Source organism: Calidris pugnax, unplaced genomic scaffold, assembly GCF_001431845.1.
Source record: "Calidris pugnax isolate Ruff unplaced genomic scaffold, ASM143184v1 scaffold14, whole genome shotgun sequence".
NCBI classification, from domain to species: Eukaryota; Metazoa; Chordata; class Aves; order Charadriiformes; family Scolopacidae; genus Calidris; species Calidris pugnax.
The window spans coordinates 9436012-9454746 of NW_015090793.1; the positions used below are offsets into that span (position 1 = coordinate 9436012).

Consider the following 18735-nt stretch of genomic DNA (forward strand, 5'->3'; position numbering starts at 1 on the left):
AACAGCGTGCTGGCTTTCAGATCCCACATCAAGGCTCAGAAGCAGCTTTCTTGTAATCAGAAGGCATTAAGAGAGATGCTAAATGTTGTCTTACGACTTTGCTTTCAAATGATCGCTTCTTAGAGCTTAATTGTATTTACTCAATGCAGCGGCTTTCAGTGAGGCATCACACAGGCTTCAAATCCTCTACACGACCCCTGCTCTGCACAGTGCAGGTGGACAATGCAATCCCTCCCTCCTCTTCCTCTCTGGCAGCCTCCCTTGTCCCAGGCCCTGTAGAGGACAGAGCATTTCCAGGGTTCATGGCTCACAGAAGTCCCAGTAACAACTCAAGAGCTTGAACACTATCATCTGAATTTCTCAGTCAATTCCACGTATGTAAGAATTCTGTGCTCATGCCACAATAACGTAAATTCATGTTGTGAGTGAAGGTCTGGTGACATGGCATTTAAAATGGAAATACAAAGCTGCTACTGATTTTTCAGGGTATCTAGCTTCACTCTAACAATTCTTCTGTACATGACCTTGAGTGAATGAAGCAGAAAATACCCTCATGGCAGCAATTATTTTTGTGTATTGCACCTTTTCTGTGTTTCTTAAATTGGACTAAAAATAAAGATTACAATGAGAAAAATCTACTAGACAATGTTTATCTGACAACCATTTCCATCTTTATTAGACTTATTTTGAACTCAGTACTGGGTGACAAAAAACCAAACCAACTTCCAAAAAACCCCAATAGCAAATAAGGTCTAGAATCAAAAGACTTGCTAATTCTCCTTTTAAATCTGCGAGAGAAACGGTTACAACATGGCCGGGGACACTGTAGTGCCCTTATTTATTTTAAGAATTTATGTACTTTCCTAGAAGAATAACAGAAACCTTCCTAGAAGAAATAAACAGGCACCATTAACATTAGAAAGAAACTATACATTCTGGTGAGCTACTGACCCTTATTTCTGTTAGATTTCATAAGAGATTACAGACTTTCAAACTTGCATCACTGCACTAGCTGCTGTATGTGTAAGGTGATTAAAAACTGATACCTATCTACTGCTCAAAAATTTCAAAAGATAGGCTTTTTCTCGCTTCCAGGTTGGAACAAAAACTGCTTAAAAAAATCCCACACCAACAGTGATAGTATAATACAAAATGTTAAAGTGAGGCTACAAACAGAATCAACTTCTTAAAGCTAAGCAACAGCTTTATCAATATTCCAAGACAGATTCATCCCAAAGCAGCTCGTCTTCTTTTTTGACATCTATCTGTGGCTTCTTTTTATCCTTTTTGTGCTTTTTGCTCTCTTTCTCAGTGGAGTTTTCTTTAAGTCTTTTGCCTTTATAAGGTCTTGATTTCTTTTCATTTTCCAAGTTTATCTCAAATTTAATTCTCTTCTGCTTCACATTTTCTTTTCCAAAATCTGCACCTTCACTATTTTTCTTTCTTTTCTGCTTTGTGGCTTCTTTCTCATTCTTCAGCTCTTCAATGATGTATTTTTCCACTTCAAAATGTTTTATCTGAAATTTCTGTTCTTTTCTGTAGGAGCTGGTAGAAGTTTCAACAAGCATAGGTTTGTAGCTGTCTCTCAATTCTACAGCTGATAGCCTGAAGCTTTTTTCTCTGACGGTGTCTATCTCTACCTCAGATGCTTGCTCTTCTTTACAGTAGCCCTTGTTATAGCCATAATTAGGTGTCTTTTCTAGTGCTTGCTCAGAAGCTGGTGGCCAGCTCGGCAATTTGTTTTCCCCAGTGGTGATGAGAAAAGTATGTGATGAGAAAAGGCTGGAATGCTGGCCTTGTTCACACTTAAAGTTTGAAGATATAACCTCACCGAAGTCACTTTCTCCTTCAATGTTTTTATCTTGAAACTCTTCCTCTTCTGCTTTTCCAAAATACCTTCTTGGCTTTAGACCTCTAGCTTTCCAAACTTTAACATAATCAGTTAATTCATCTTGAAAGGAGCCATGTCTTTTCTTTGATTTCTTCATGAGATTGGCAAGCACTGTTTCTCTGCATAAACTGGACAGAAAGTCTTAGTTATCAATACTGACCAATTTGCTTAGCATCTGTTGTGTTAAAATCCCCTCCAAAACTCTTACAAAAAGAACATATTCCAAGTGTGTTGTTCTGTATAACTACATAGACCCTGTTACACATAATCTGTAAAGCTGAAGTTACAGGGAACAGATTCTACTCTTTGTGAAAACTGAAAATCTAGAATAACTTCATGAAGACCAAATGAGTTTCTTATGACCTAGATGCTCTTTAGATGAATCAATGCATTTTATTGAAGAATGAAGAATAAGAAGCGTTTAAAATGACTGCATACATTTTTAAAACTACTTTTAAAAAGAAAATTTAAGATTCTGTTTTACTAATTCATCTCCAATTAGCAGCAGATAAGAAGCAACTAAATTATATACTGTCAAGTAATAAAGTTACTAATTTCTTTATGAGATTCATTCTGTTGAACAGTCGCAGTACAGCAATTTCAGGCAAACTGAAAATTTCTGGGAAACTGACTCCACAGTGGAAACAAAACTGAACAGAAACAACCAACGTGGATTGCTAAAAACCCCAAACAAGATAAATGTGCTCCCAAGACAAAACTACCTATTAGTTTATGCTCTACTATCCTGAAGATGGAAGATAAAGTGGTTAGATGAGAAAGTTATCCCCTATGGGAAGGGCAGCTCTGACAATCCATCCCTCAAATGCATCTTGTTCTACCTTAATTCACCAGCTTTATACATTCATTTTGTTAAACTATAGATAGGCATGTGGCAGTTCCCTATACTCCTGTTTTGGGGGACTCTAATTCTGTCAACATTTAAAGTCATATCAGTTCTACATCAGGCCCTGGTGGTTATATTGTTATTGTACCTTCACTTAAAACATGTCGTATCAAAATGCTTAACATGTAAGCAATTTTAGTATTTAGCTTACATGCACAGCAACCTCTAAAAACCACATCTTAAATCACCACAATATCAATTCTGCAATTAACACAGTCTATAAGCCCTCTTCTGGGTAAAAGGGAAAGTACAACAGCCATCACCTATCCCATAAATGATCTTACACCAAATTTAAGATACACCTTAATGAATCCCAAAAGCAACACAATTGATGGAGACTTGGCACTTTCCAGGATTGAGATCTTCTTTGCCCTGTCAGTAGGAATCTTTAAGTTCAGGCCACTTCCTTCTAGACTGAATACTGAAGATCCCGTACCAAAAGAGACGCTGCTATCCCCAGACAGCAAAATAAATGGGAAAACCATACAGGTTTCAGGACATTTCCTCTGTGGATTGTCACTGAAGATGCAACTGTAGGAATTCTAAGACTGAATTTCAGTCACAAAATATAATGTCTAAATGGACAGTACCCCTTCAAACCAGTAAACTAAACAACAACAAAAAAACCCAACCAAAACCCCCATGAACTAGTCAAAGTCACTTAGCAGCAGACGACAGGGCTAATGAAAAAGTGTGAAAGTACAAACTTTCACAACAGTAGCAAAAGACTTACTGACTTACTTACCTAATCCGGTGCTTATTTCCTTGCACGTGGGCCTGGTATGTTTCTATAGATGTAACTATGACGTTACATACGAAGCACGTGTAATAACCAACCCCAAGAGCTGAAAAGAAGGTTAGAGAGGTTAGAGAGACTACAAATGAAAGGCAAAACTCCAAGCACATCACAATCCCATCCCATGCAAGAGTCCTGCCATAATGTTCCTATAAATAATGTTCACAGAGAGATGCAAAGTCTCTGCTGCAATTTTACACTAGGATAATCTTTATGAAGGGAGCTGGTACAGTTGCAGCGAACCCATGGTTTAAACATTAACAAAGACTATTTCTGATGATTGAAGTGATACAAGATAGTTCCAGTAAACTGTTATCAAGTGCTGATGAGAATGAACTGTACTGAAAAAATAAATACTATTTTAAATACCTGACCTCAAAGTAAGCACCAACAGATACAATCCAGTCAGCCCAAATTTAATGAAAGTAAGATCAGTTTAAGCATTACCGCTCAAATGTTGATGTAGTGTTGGTTCAAGCCTGTGAAGATGCTGAGGGAATTGTCAATACAGTGTATTACAATACGGCACACAGAGTGGCAGGGAAATATAAGGTAAGGTGAGATGAGGAAAGCCCTTGTGTTTTTTAGGTTGTCATTTTCTCCTCTCCTATAAGCTATGTCATCCATAGACCCACGTATTCTGAAACCAGTGAGTAACCTTTTCCCCCATGCAAACCCAAGAGCTTCATCCGTTAGAAAAATGCAACATTAATTCCAGTGGGCTATTGCTTGGCATCAAAATGTATTATTTTGTTTAAATTATAGCATGACTTAATGAAAGATGTTTTAAGTAACAATGACTTTTGACTATCAGGTAGGATTTGGAATTTCTTACTAAAGAAAGGATTGACAGTTTTGTTGCACAGGACCAGATGATGCCCCCTCAAAATGAATCAAGTTGCACAGCAACAGGGCCTTGGCTTTGGACATAGTGCTTGAGCTGGAGACAGTCCTGATGGGAGGCTGGAGAACAATGACTGTTTAGGAAACAAATTTCCTTTTGTGGTAAGATTGAAATAATTACAACCACCCAGTTTAGTGATCAAAAGATTAAGGGAAGACAGGAGACCAGTTTTCAATTATTTAAAGAATGCAACAAAAGAGAAACAAATGATTCAGTTCTTTCCTCTGCTTCTTGTTCTGTGCACATTGAAGAAATATATTGTGGTCAGAGAGCTGAGTTCAATGTCAGTAGAAGGTTTTAAGATGGAGAAGGCAAAGATCAAGAAGTCCTGGGAGATGTTCCTTATGAAGGTTGTGGAGTTTCCAGCACAGAAAGTTGTAAAGAACAAGGGAGATGAACATTTTAATAATGACACAGATACAACTGGCCCTGGCCTTGGATTTGGGGGACTGGGCTATTTTCTATAATGCTTTGAATTTGATTGCAGAACTTGGTGAGGACTGATTTGAGTCTCCAAATGGGTAAGAAAAAATTTCCAACCTACAGTTGCCAGAGACAGAACTTCAGCATTTCATAGATCAAACAGAAAGGAAGAAATTAACTTGTTCTGTAACACAGGAAGAGACTATAATTTCAGGCAGTTCCTTGAACAAGTAAGAGCTGAGTACATGAGCTACACTGAGACTGTAACGTGTTCTGCTTACCATTTGTGCTGTGTTCTCCAGGGATGGCCTTGTCTCCCAGCTCCTCCAATATCTTTTTCCGTGCTTCATTTCTTTGGTGTTTCTTACCATTATAATGCTCATGGGCCATAAGTGGATTATTGAAGGGAGCACAGCAGAGCTTACAGTACTTGTTTGCATCATTTAACTTCAACCTTATGTTGGAGGTTGATGAAGACTCTTCAGCTTTTGAGGGCAGCAAGGGTTTCTCAGCCACTGGCTTCTGTAAAGCTGGAGACATGGAAGTAGAGGATAAATCTGCTGACAGCACAGCTAATGAAAGGCCAAGTCCATGGAGCAAAACAGGTGACTGCAGAACTACAGAGCTGCTAGGTACTGAACTACTTGCAAGAGACTATAAAATATCTTAGTCCTTCCAAGGATACAAAACAGCTGTGTGTGATGGCTGGTCACACTAAGGTCCACACGCAGTCTAAGAAGAGAGATTTCCTCTGCAGAGGATGATTCAGAGCACATTCACTATGCTCCATCTTCAAATACAGTTCTACAACTTGTACAGGACTAACACCGGCTGAGCGTTGCTTGTGGACTAATTGTTTTTTAATTTCTTATCATACTACTTTAGCAGAAGAACATCATCTTGGAACTGCAGTGAATTCTCAGAACAACAATAAACACCTTTCATTAACAAAAAATTAGAAATATTTGCCTTCAGTTTTGGTCAATGACAGGATCATTTGGTCAAGGATAGGGAATCCGAAAGCAAGGTTCCATGGCTTCAGAGTTGCACAGGGTAATATCTTTGTTTATTCACCTAAGGAGCCACCACATGACAGCTCCAAGTTTTGGTAGAACAGAAAGGCACAGAGACATAGCAAGTGTAGGAAGATACTTCTAAATAGTTTGCTTTGCATGTGTTTCCTGTCACTCTCTGAAACAAACATATAGTTCTCACCAGAAACAGGCTGCATCCTCTGTGCTGGCACATGGGCTTGGTCTCCCGATAACTGCTTCACCTTTTTAGTATGGATCTTTCCCAAGCGGTGAGACAAACCAACAACTGGGGAAGTAAAACTCACGTTGCAGAGACTGCAGTAGTTGTTTTTGTCCACTACTCCACTCCCATCCATCTGAAACCAAGCAAGGGCAGGCTCAACTACTAGCATTCACTGAAGTACACAAGGAAACATTTTATGAGGAATAGTCACCTGAAAATTCACACAATCTCTTTTCATCTGTTTGCAATGCTCCTGTCTCTCATCTTTCTCACCATGCATTTGGATGTAATGACGAACTTTCTGAGCATGTTTTTTGCCCTGGGAAGAGACTAGAATTATTCCTGTTTCAGTAATAAGGATCCAAGCAGTGATATATCCCGTGACCGGGACTTCATTCATCAAAAACTGCATTCAACACTTGCCAAATTGTTTTTCTGTGAAGTAGAGCCACAAGCAGACAAATGCCAACTCATGTAACAATACTATATTTCAATCAATAATATAGTACTTAGCATTACTCATAACATTTCGCCTCAAGCACCCCTCAGAGTCATCTACTCTTTGGGGAATCAAAAATCCTGGTATGTTCCCTTATAAACAGGGACGCTAAGATAGGTAAGGAGAGGAATGGAGCCATGCCACAGAGCAAGTCTGCTGTGCTTGGGGGACTTGACAGCCACCCCACGCCATGACACAAAAGAATGACAGGCAGCACAACTTAACTTACCTTCCTAAAAAAGTCTAGTCTCCCCATACAGTCAGCGGAGAGAAACAAGTTTCCCTGGAAGCTGAGTTTAAGTATCTCCAGTCTATGGAGATTTCTACACCGTTATACTGATGATACAATAGTATGGGTAACTAAAATTGGGTGTTAACGTATACTTCCCTCAGACAATTATTTTTTAATTCTCTCAACCCATGATCTTCAAACTCATGGACTTGTCATGTACTTACTCACGTGCCAGACTATACACATGAGTACCACACAATACAGTGGTAACCTACAAAGCAAGTAATTTGTCTTCTCTTACCTGATGCTTTTCAGATGTCTGTTAAGGATTCTGAGGAGCAGTGCAGGATATTATAACAATATTATCAAAGAGAAAGAAGACCTATCATACCTGGCTAGACAATACAAGGACAACTGAGAAGAGAGAATCAGTTGTTTCCATCAATTCATTTTGTAATGGTGAGGTCAGGTAACTTAACAATTGCATCTATTATCCTCAACTGGATCTTGATCCAAGAAATAGAAAATCAAAACCACAACAGGGTCTGAACTCTGTGAAGTTCTGACAGTACAACCAAGTTAAACCAAAGCAAGGAAACACAACGCCTTGCAAGGCCTAAGTGTTAATGTGAATAGCAAGACAGACTCCTGACAGCAACTGACATTTTAAACTTCAACTTTTGCAAGAAGAAAAAGAGAGAAATGTCTGTGCCTGGAAACCTGCACTCCTCAAGATCAAGTTTCAAAATAAAGCATACTTTCCCATGTCTACAGCAATACCCCAAGGCACACAAGTTGTTCCAAGAAATGCCTTCAGCACAATTCATACAGCCTGCCTCAAGCAGACACTGGTGCACAGAGCAGCACGTCTGTATCGCTGGTGAAGCATCAGAAGGCGTGACCTTGGTCCTCTGTAGCTAGCACTGCCCTGTGCCATACGTATGTTCTGGCTCACGTGGTGCACATCTGCTTCAATCCCATACACAGCATGGCCTGAAACTGCTCAGTTCCTTCCAAAATCATGCTGCAATATGCAGGCGATTGCATCTTACTATACTAAATCCACAGCTTTCACATTCAAGTCTGGTTAATGTCTAAGCCTAGCATAGGCCCTGGGAAACACACTATAAAAAGTTCTAAGTAGCCTTTTATAACACTATGTAGAAATCCCAGACAAACAAACCAAAGCCCCAGTGCTTGCGAGGAGAAACCCTCCCTTCCAGCCTACCTTATAGTGTGACACCCTTTGAGTCTCAAATTGCAGCACTGCCTTGCAAACCTTACAGAAAGTGTCGGTGAAAAGGTCTTTCCTTCTTGCTTCATCTAAAATGTCATCTAAACGGAAAGAGCAAAAGACAAAAACCAGCCAGTAGTTAGGACAAGATATATTTGCATGTCTTTGCTTAAACAAAATATCAACCACTTGAATATTCACACACAGCACAAGATGAAGAAACCAATGTTCATCCACTGAATCACACCATGCCTCATTGTGGCTTCAAAGCCATGTGAAAAGCCACCTAAACCTTCCTACTTACAGCGGTATTGCTCTCATGGACTTAAAAGTATTACTATAATAGTACCTAAACTTTAAAGACAAAGAAGACAGAGACTCTTCATTGGGTTTTCAGTCCATTTCAAATAAAGCACAATGTCCAAAATACTTGATTAATGGCTAAAAAGAAGGATTTTAACTGGACTAGGTCATACAGTTAGTTAAATAAGGGAATACTCCTTAAAGAAGAGGTTTAAAGAAAGTCTGGAAACAGCTCTGTAAATCACAAAAGCTTCTGAGACCTCCTGGCCTACAGGTTGTACCTGTGCCCCATATGCCAATTTAACTGATTTAGTCATATGGAGGAAAACTGCTCCAATGGCTTGTTTTGATTTTCTTTACCCCGTTCCCAGTTAACTCATGGCCTGTATACACTTCAACTCACATTAAAATTGGCCCAGGCTTGAAACTATTTCTGAATAATTGCATGTGCAGGCACATTTGATCAGAGGGGGGGACACTCTAACAAGCACTTAAAAGTAATGCCAACATCATGCAAACTAAGAGAGTTAAAAACACTCTTCAATCAAACATAGCTGTGCTGGGAAAACCCTGACGAAGATAAAGCTACATCACCAGCCCAGTTCTTTCTCCTATTAATACACTGTAATTCATTAGGGAAACCAGTTTAACTCATATTGCTTGAAAGTGTTCCCTGGTAAAGGCTATGTTTTCAGGGAGCAGGTTTACCTATGCTATTCTACCAGCAAATCATCTGTGCTGAGAAACTACCTGTTTCTTTTTGTCTCCAGTGGGTCTCGCTTTAATTCCAATAAAGCTAGAATTTTACTTTTTGGCATGCCCTGCTCCTAAATATAAGCTCAAGTTAAACCAGTTTAAAGCAAAAATAAAAGAAGCAACATAACTACACAGTGACACTGAACCGTGATCTTCAAATAAAGCTGAAGTTAAAGGGAAAAAAGTATTGTGATGTCTTAACTGAGCTTACTCCCTGTAAGTTCACCCAACAGTCAGTCCATCCTGGAAGCCACATGTGGAGTGGGTGGCTTTCTGTGCTTTGCACAACACCTGGAGAGATTGTGGGCAGGGAAAGCATCACTCCCTGCGGTCCTAAAGCTCAGTGCCAAAAGGCATCTAGAAATCATGAAGGCAATCACCCTTCACCCTTATTTCTAAGGACTGTTCTCTTGGCCTGTTACCAAAGGAAAGTCAAATCCAAAGGAACATGAAAAAACAGAATGAAATACTGTGTAGTGTGTCCTGTAGCTGTAAATAACACTACTAAGATGTGGGATGATTAAGGAAGGACTAGAGTCCCCCTGGACAACACACGACTGCCATCTTTGCGCAAGCAAAAAGCCCCTTAAAAACAGAGCTGTATATTTCAGTATAAACTGTATGACATGTATTTTAACTCAGCCAGTACCACCCCAGGAATGTGGCTCCAGCAAAAGCCTGAAACAAGGAATGCCAAACTGCTTTGACACGGCAACATTAACGTGTGCGACCAGCTGGAAACCCATGGGCAGCTCTATGGGTGCTGACAAAACCTGAGGAATGGCAGATGCAGAGATTCTTCTCAGACTGTGTGTGTGTTTAACCCCACTTTGCATTCCCAAAGCTGCACTCCTGAATTGTTTAACATACAGATCTTAATTAAAGCTGGCTCTAATGAGGGTTTTGGCTGAGATTGCAACAACAATTGGGTATCAAGATGCTACTGTCTGGCATGGTTTACCATCAGTCCCTGATACAAGAATTAATTTTCTAATAAAGACTTCATGTCCATAAGGTAAATGGCCAGATGACTAATCCTTTAGAACTTTGCTATTCTGTAGTATAAGTCATATAGAAATCTTCAATATTTTACAGTTACTGATTCACATAGCTTCACCCCACAATAAATAACTTGAATCCACACAAGAAAATCCAATAACTTGGTTCTGGGCATTAGCTCAAAGCCCATCTTGCACCTGAGACACATGAATTGCCAATGTTTGTAGCAGAAAAAGCCACTTATGGAGGAAAATTACACCAGTTTGCTCATGTGTATGGAACTGTAAAAACATAGCTACCTAGAGAAAGATAAATGGAACATATTCTTTATTAAAAAACAATAAAAAGCAAATTGCAATGCAACCAGGCACAAATCTATGAAATACTACTACCACAGGCAGTATTCACTATATTTCAATTTGCATAACCTCTCACTGGAAAACAGATCTTGGTTTCAAAGACAGACTTCTTTATATTAGTTAAGGACAGTATTCTATGCATATTTTCCTTGATTTAACAGTGAACTGCACAGCATCCTTCACAGATAAACCCAAACAAAGTACATGCTACAAAAAAAAAAAACCCTAAAAAACATTTTCATGTGAAATTAAAATTGGGTTTTTAATTCACTATCTTGGTGGCACACTGCAATGAAGAGTGGATTATAGGTACCAGAAGTCTGGTTGTCCAAGTAACTCCTATTGTATGTCTTCAAGCCATCCTGAACCCCGCTGTGTCCTTGTCCTCAATGGCATTTTGCAGTAACTGATAAAATGCACTAATATATATTCCAGGGACAGTTTTAATATTGCTCTTCATTGTTTCAAGAGTTGTTTTCATTCTTCAGTATCGTATAAATGTTGACAGGACTTATTCAGATTCTTTCTTCTTTGTAAATTTATCACATCTTAGATCTCTTTTCTATTTATACTATTGTTTTCTATTTCTCATTAAGTTTTTCAATTTTTCACCTAACACTGTTGTCCTTCTGTTTTGGCTCTATCTTTTCTCAAGATAAGGTTATGCTTCTCCAGCGGAGTCAGCAGTGAGGAATGCAGAGCTACCTCAGTCTTACACTATAGCACTGTAGGCCCAACAATTGGTTTCCCCCGAGAGAAAGATATCTACTGAAATAAAGGCACAGTTCACAACATTTGCCTTGATTGTGGAACCTGAAGAACAGCTCTACTCAGCTTTTCTGCATGGTCACAAGATGACTATTAACACGTATCACATGAAACAGGCAGGGTACCCAGACAATAACTTGGCTGGGGAATACAAACCATGAGTGTGGCAACATAACCTGTTCTAATGCAGCTCTTGGCATCCACCTGCTATTATATTAGCAATAGCCTGGGAGCTCAGTTCCGGCTTTGTCAGTACCACACAGCGAAGCACAGCATAACCCTGTCTGCTTTCCTTAGCCCAAACAAGGACAGAACATCCTCATCCACAGAAAGCATACAGCAGCTGCTACCCAAGCTGGTCAAAAGCACAGCTATCTTCTGAAAATACCGGGTAGCCACTTTTAAGAACCCATATCTGATAATTTCAGCCTCAAACCACATGAAAACCCATACATATAAACATAGCCTTTTTATTTTCTGTATAGTTACTGGATGTTTAGGCAAATATATGTGCCTTGGATAACTTATTTCTACATGGTCTTCTGGCGAACTGCGTAAAATCAAATTCAGGAATAAACTGATGTGACTCTCACTCAAATCCCAACTGGGCAGTAAGTTGTAAATGGTCTTCAGCCCAGCCTGGGCAACTGCAGACTCCTTCCCAATGGCAACCACACACATCGACAGCCCTCTTTGCTAAATGACACATCTCTGCTTGCTTCCAGAGAAGGGTCATGAACACGTCTGCCCTTTCTCCTTTTAGCTATGACTCAAGACCATTTGCAACACACAAAGACCACAGAGCACGGGGAGATCTATGCTACTGCTGTTTGTATCTAACCAGTTCTATTAAGTTCTAAATATTAAGCTGAACTTGAGATCTTCAGCTTTCAGATTCACAAGACATCTCTCCTGGCAACCAAGAAAAAAGTTTTTAAAAAATAGCTTACCTTATAGTTTGCAACCATGACATCAGAAACTTTTCAGAGAATGAATCAAAAGCCTTGCAGAACTGCCATATTGACCCCGTCATTTTTATGCCTCCAAAATGTTTAAATAAAGGTACTGGTATCATGAATTTGGAGCAACTGTTCGGATCAACTTTCTGTCATTAAGAAATGGTTCACTGCAGAACAGACCACCTGCTGCTTGTCACAAAGACACTGCTCCTTAATAAAAGGATATATTTTAAAAACATTTTTATCCATAAGACATGAGATTATTTTTTCCCACATTCATGTCACAGGATGAAATCAATCAGTAATTTTCAGTGAAGCTTTTCCTTTATTTTTAGGCTATTCCACAAAAAGAACTGTTTATGTTTGTCAACAGCCAATATTTTGGAGGCAAAAATAGGTCTTTGGACTATGTGTACTGTAGACATTAATCCAGCCCTTGCCTCCTATTTACTAATGACCCAATGGCAGTTGTTTTCTCCTGTGATTCTTAGTAGTTTTTATGGTCTGTTATTGAGACAGCTTTCCCAGCTATGTTATGAAACCTACGATACTTGGTACTGCCACAGACATGCTCTGAGATCTCATGTTTTGTGAGGTCCACTGACACCCTAAGAAAAGACATACTATAGCTTAAACGCCAGCATACATTTAATTGGTATAATTATCTGACTGACATCTTCTGAGAGCCTTCAGAAGACACAGAAGTAAATGCTTCATATGAAGTTAAATTAAAAGCAGTCTGACGTAATAGTGAATAACATCAGTGAGTGAAGAGGGAGAACATCAAGCACCACCTGAATATCCAGGTGATATCCAATATACTTACATTCTTGCTCATTCATTTAGCATTTATAAAAATATTTCTCCAGAGGTGTGTTTTCTACAATTATTTTTTTTAATGTAGAGAATAAACCCAGGCTAAATCGCCAAAGAATGAGGAGCACAATCAAAAGGCAATGAGGGACACATTCTTAAAACAAGATCAACTTTCACTGAATTTTTTTAGAGTTGGAAGGGACCATAGAGATCATCTAGTCCAACTCCCCTGCTGAAGCAGGATTGCCTAGAGCTAGAGCATGTTACTCAGGACTGCATCCAGGCGGGTCTTGAAAATCTCCAAAGAAGGGGACTCCACAACCTCCCTGGGCAGCCTGTTCCAGGGTTCTGTCACCCTCACGGTGAAGAAGTTTCTCCTCATATTTGAGTGGAACCTCTTATGTTCCAACTTGTGCCTGTTGCCCCTCGTCCTCTCACTGGAAACCACTGAAAAGAGTCTGGCTCCCTCCTCCTTCAACCCTCCCTTGAGATACTTGTAGGCGTTGATAAGGTCTCCCCTCAGCCTTCTCTTCTCCAGACTAAAGAGTCCCAGCTCTCTCAGTCTCTCCTCATAAGGGAGATGCTCCAATCCTTGAATCATCTTTGTTGCCCTTCACTGGACTCTTTCTAGTAGTTCCCTGTCCCTCTTGAACTGGGGAGCCCAGAACTGGACGCAGTACTCCAGTTGTGGCCTCACCAGTGCAGAGTAGAGGGGGAGAATGACTTCCCTTGACCTGCTGGCCACACTCTTCCCTATACAACCCAAGATACCATTGGCCTTCCTGGCCGCAAGAGCACACTGTTTACTCATTGTCATTTTACTGTCCACCAGGACCCCTAGATCTTTCTCTTCAGTAGTTGCCTCTAGTAGGTCCACCCCTAACCTGTACTGGTACCTGACATTTTTCTTCCCCAGGTGCAGGACCCTACACTTTTCCCTGTTGAACCTCATTAGGTTCTTCCTTGCCCAGCCCTCCAGCCTGTCCAAGTCTTGATTGTTTTAATGTTCGAACACTGAAATATGGGCATTGAAAAGACAGCGCAAACTGCAGGTGCTTGGCACCTCTCTTAACAAGAAAACCAAAGCAATTTAAATAAATTTCTTTAAAAAAATCAAAATAACAGAGGTGTATTTGGGAAATCTGGAACCAAACAGGTTGCCTAAAATAATAAATCAGACTCTTATAGTGTCTGCATTGAAAGATAATGATTTGCTTACTATTTTCAATTCTCAGTTATGATCCTAGAATCATACCCGGCATTTATTTTTTTCATATTCTTGAATGAAACAGCAATTCAGTTAAAGCATTAAAGCACTGACGTGAGAAGGCTCAGGGGCATTTTAACATTATTGTACTTGTATATTTTACTGCTTGAGAGTTCGAGAATGTCTTTTCAACTTTAAACCTTTGCTATCTCTTTTCTCACTTTTATTGGGTTAATTGTAGAGGAATCTTTGTGGCAAGCCAGGTAGGAAAGGCAGGAGAAAAAAGGCTTTCCTCAGGGCAGTATAAATGTGGTATGAAAAATACTAACGTTAATTAAAATATCAGAGACCAGGTAATTTTAAAAATGCCTGTTCAGCCCAGGACTTTATACCACTTTATTAAAAAGGAAATGCTCCAAGCTTTAGTCTATTATTAATTTTTCTTTCCCGATTCTTGAGGCTGGAGAAGACAGAAAGCAGAATAATGTAGTAAAGAAAAAGTCTAGGCTAGACAAATCCCTTAAGGCAAAGGTATAAAGTTTCAAGTTCAAGGTACTAAACCCACAAAATGACACAGCTAAATTTGGCCCTCAAACGCCAGCAGCAAACATAGCATTTTAATGAGAAATAGACGGATATACATGAACCAAGTTCATCAACTGCAAGTCGTCAAGAGCAAATATTGACCCACGTATTTTCTTATTTTCACATGGCTGTCTCCAAGGCACATCCACACAAGCAATGGGGTCAGTGCATCTCACCAGGCTACCACCTGTCAGCCTCCCAGGAGCTGAGTGTGCATGCTGAAGCCTGTCCCAGCTGCAAAGTAAAACAGGTTAATTTACATCACGTGCCCTACATTAACTTGCTTTACTCTGCAAGCAAGAAAGGCAGGAGCTTACGAAGAGTTATCTCAGCTGACTGGCTGTAACTTTACATGATATCCAAACTCTACTGCTTGTAATCAAAATATTCCCACTCTGTAACAAGACCAAAGATGACCAAAAGCTTGAATGTTTAGAGTATCAGCTGTCTGAAACCGCATGCAAACATCATCACTGAAATCCAGTCAAACTTTTGGTTGTGGTACAGCATGGTCACTGTACAGTGGGAGACAGAAAGCAATCTTAGAAATAAACTCAAATATCCACAGATATTCAACTTAGAAAGGGCAGGCAAAGATAACAAACTTTAAAATCCTTATCAAACACACTGAAATGCAGTATTAAAGCACTGTATTCCTATACTAGGGAGGTTCAACCAGACAGATTTCGATTTCTGCAGTTAGGTGAAAGGTGTTTCTCCACGGAAAAAATACTGTAGTAGCACTAAATTTTCATTTTGTCAGCGAGTTTAGTCCCTGAGTATGCTTTTGAATGATTTTGTTTTGTTTTGAAAGCTTAGGTGATTGTAAAAAAAAAATGAAATGCCAAACTGGACTCTGCTGTTTGGAAACGAATGTGGTTAATGCTTGCATATTTCCATAAACTAGTTCATCATGCAAGATCTGTGATCTGCCTTGGCACATAACAGAAGCAGCTTGCAATTGATGCGAAACACAACGCTCCCCCTTTTGCCCAGTGTGAGCAAGTAGCCAGACACTTTGCCTGCTCTCTTGGTGCTCTGAACTCATCCAGGACACAGAAAATATTTTAAAGCATTAAGACAGAAGTACCATGTATCAATCACTACTAATAAAATTCAGGTGTGTGCTTCTTGCAACACAGTTCCTTGATTCTCTTCATTTTTCTCCCTGTTGGTCTAAACCCTCCTGTTTCCCCTTCTCTGTCTCTGCTGAACATCACACTGACCTCTGCAGCCAACTGTCATGGTTTAACCCTCCTTGAGTCTTATAAACACGTAAGAAATACACCTTCCAATCCCCACTTGGCACTCTCTGAGGCAGGTTAAGGCAAGTTACTTACCCTTCTGCCTGGCTTGCTTTGACATAAAAATGCTCCCATACAATTGTATGATTGTAGTTTGTGCAATGTTATTTTTTCAGCTTACTCACAGTACTATTTAAGACGAGCTTGTGGAATGCTGGGTGAGAAGCATATAATCAGTGAATTGGTACCTGACTTTTTTTTTTTTTTTACTTCTCCAGTAAGTGAAGAAGGTGTGTAGAATAGAAAAGGAGGAAGAGGGGAAAATCAGCCATTTATAACATAAGAGCACTATATACTGAATCTTGAAAAAAGATGCACGGTTGTAACTACAGATTAACTACTCTCTTACAGGTACCATGGGATTTTATTTTGTTGACACTCAGACAAAAGAAACCCTTAGACTAAAACAAACAAACCAAAAATCCAATGTGTGTGTGTGGGCGCACGTGAAGGAATTAGCAAAAACTGCTGCCACAGACTTTCCAAAGCCAAAAGTTACTGCTAATTTTGTATTTTCTGTAAGAAAAGTATACCCTCCCTCCTCAACAGGCTGTTAAACCAGAAATTACCCATAATATCCCATGCCGCAGCTCTATTTGGCACTGGTATGAACTGACAAACATAACCAGCAATCCTTGCTGTGTCTGGGTCACGATAAAACCTGTACTGGCTGTGCACTAAAATAAGGGTGTGAGCTACCTCTAAACACTGAGAATTTAAGAAACAACCTTCAGACCCTTAAACTCCCTTGAAATTCTCAGGAGGTCAGAGTACTTTTAAAGTTAAAGTTGCACCAAAGCACATTTTGGAGTTCAGGAACATGACAACTCAGTTCAAGAAATAAGTGTGAAAAATGGAATTTAAACCTAAACATAGCAACACCGCATTCCTAACTTTCCCCTAATATATTCTTTTGAAGAGCATAGATAGTTGTTTTTTCTTCCTTAAAATAGCTGCCAGCTTTTTAAACACATTCATTCCACCAGTTATTTCTGTTCAAGAGCACTACTAAATTTAACTGACAATGGGGAAATCTGCTGTTAACGGATATTTTCCACATTTAAAGAAAGTCCATGTTTATGCATTGCTAAGTTTGTGGCTTTGTTTGGTTTTTAGCTTGATTTTCATTATACAGTTAATGTTTATAAACCACTGACCAAAGCCTTTAAACATGCAAGTATTTTATACACATTATACAAACAACTTGGCATTGCTGAAAGCTCAACACTTATTTTTGGGGTGCTATTTGCTAGATTTCAGGAGGGATTACCCAGGAAGGAGAGGGCATGGAAAGCTCCCATCACTTCTCAGCCACAATCTTAAGATTCAGTTCCAGGCCTGAACATCACAGGTCAGGTGTATAAAAGTAACCTGTTTGCCACCTCACTGTTCCACAAGCATGAGATTAGTTTATGAAGACAGAGCAAGGCCTCTTTGCACTGAAGAATTAAGCAGAAGCCTGCCTTTTACAAACTGCGTATCGAGCAGCTTGGACCTATTGCAGATACCCTGCCTGCTCCTTCCACACACACAACACAGACAGGACTTGCGCTGCATTTCACTTCTCATTATTTCTGCCTTTTACCAGCAAAGCCCCATCACTTTTCAGTACCAGCACCATGAGAATGAACTTTATTTCACAGAGGGAACCGCTCTACCTCTGTTCGCCGCCTCTCCTCCCCTCACGGCCCCGCCCAGGCCGGGCCGGGCCCCACTCACCTTCGCGGCGGCGGGCGGTGAGAGGGGGCGGTGGGGCTGCTTTCCCGCCCCGCTCCGCCGCCATGGCCCCAGCGCTGCCGGCAGGGAGGAGCCACCGCCTCTGAAGCCCTTTGAGGGCAGGGGACAGCCGGCGGGGCCTTTAGGGCCGGGACAGTTAACGGGATTCCGGCCGCCGCCTCCTCTCCCGTAACGAGCTCCTCCTGCGGGCGGCCTTCACCTCACTGCCCCCTCGGGCCCAGCGCCCGGCCCGGCCCGGCCCGGCCCGGCCATCCGCGGGCCTCCCCCTCAGCGGCCCACAGCCCTGACTGACTAGGGACTAGTAACTGACTAGTAACGGCTAGTAGCTGCCTCATAACTGCACAACAGCTACTACTAACTACCAGTAACCGCCTGGTATCTGCCTCCCAACTACTAGTAACTGCCTCAGAAATACTGGTACCTCATAACAGCCCAGAAACTACTAGTGAGAGCCTAGTGACTGCCTAATAACTGCTCAATAACTACTAGTAACAGCTTAGCGTCTGCCTGGTGACTACTAGTGACCGCCTGGTGTCTACTAGTTACTACCGAATACCTGCCTAGCAACTACAAGTAACTGCAGGCCTTTCCCCTCACCTTGGCTGGCTCCTCTCTGCCCCAGCACCAAAAACACCCCCAAAAATCCCCCAAATGGCCACGCATCCACCAGCTGTCCTTCCCCTCCATCACCCCATTGATCTGACCTTCTCCAGGGCTGAATTCCCCCCAGCCCCTGTTGCACTCACCCCCAAGAGAACAGGCAGTCGAATTTCCCCCAAATTTTCCCCACTGTCACCCCAAA

General features: G+C 40.7%; 1 protein-coding gene across 1 annotated transcript; it reads right to left on the reverse strand.

Annotated features, from left to right (window-relative positions):
* Positions 1-739: 739 nt before the first annotated feature.
* KRCC1 (lysine-rich coiled-coil 1) lies at positions 740-17990 on the reverse strand. Its single transcript, XM_014966753.1, has 7 exons — positions 17916-17990; positions 8135-8241; positions 6387-6494; positions 6134-6308; positions 5200-5448; positions 3541-3640; positions 740-2019 (listed from the first exon to the last, which is right to left on the reverse strand). The coding sequence occupies exons 1-7, from the start codon at positions 17977-17979 to the stop codon at positions 1209-1211; spliced, it is 1614 nt and encodes a 537-aa protein (XP_014822239.1). The 5' UTR covers positions 17980-17990; the 3' UTR covers positions 740-1208.
* Positions 17991-18735: the final 745 nt, after the last annotated feature.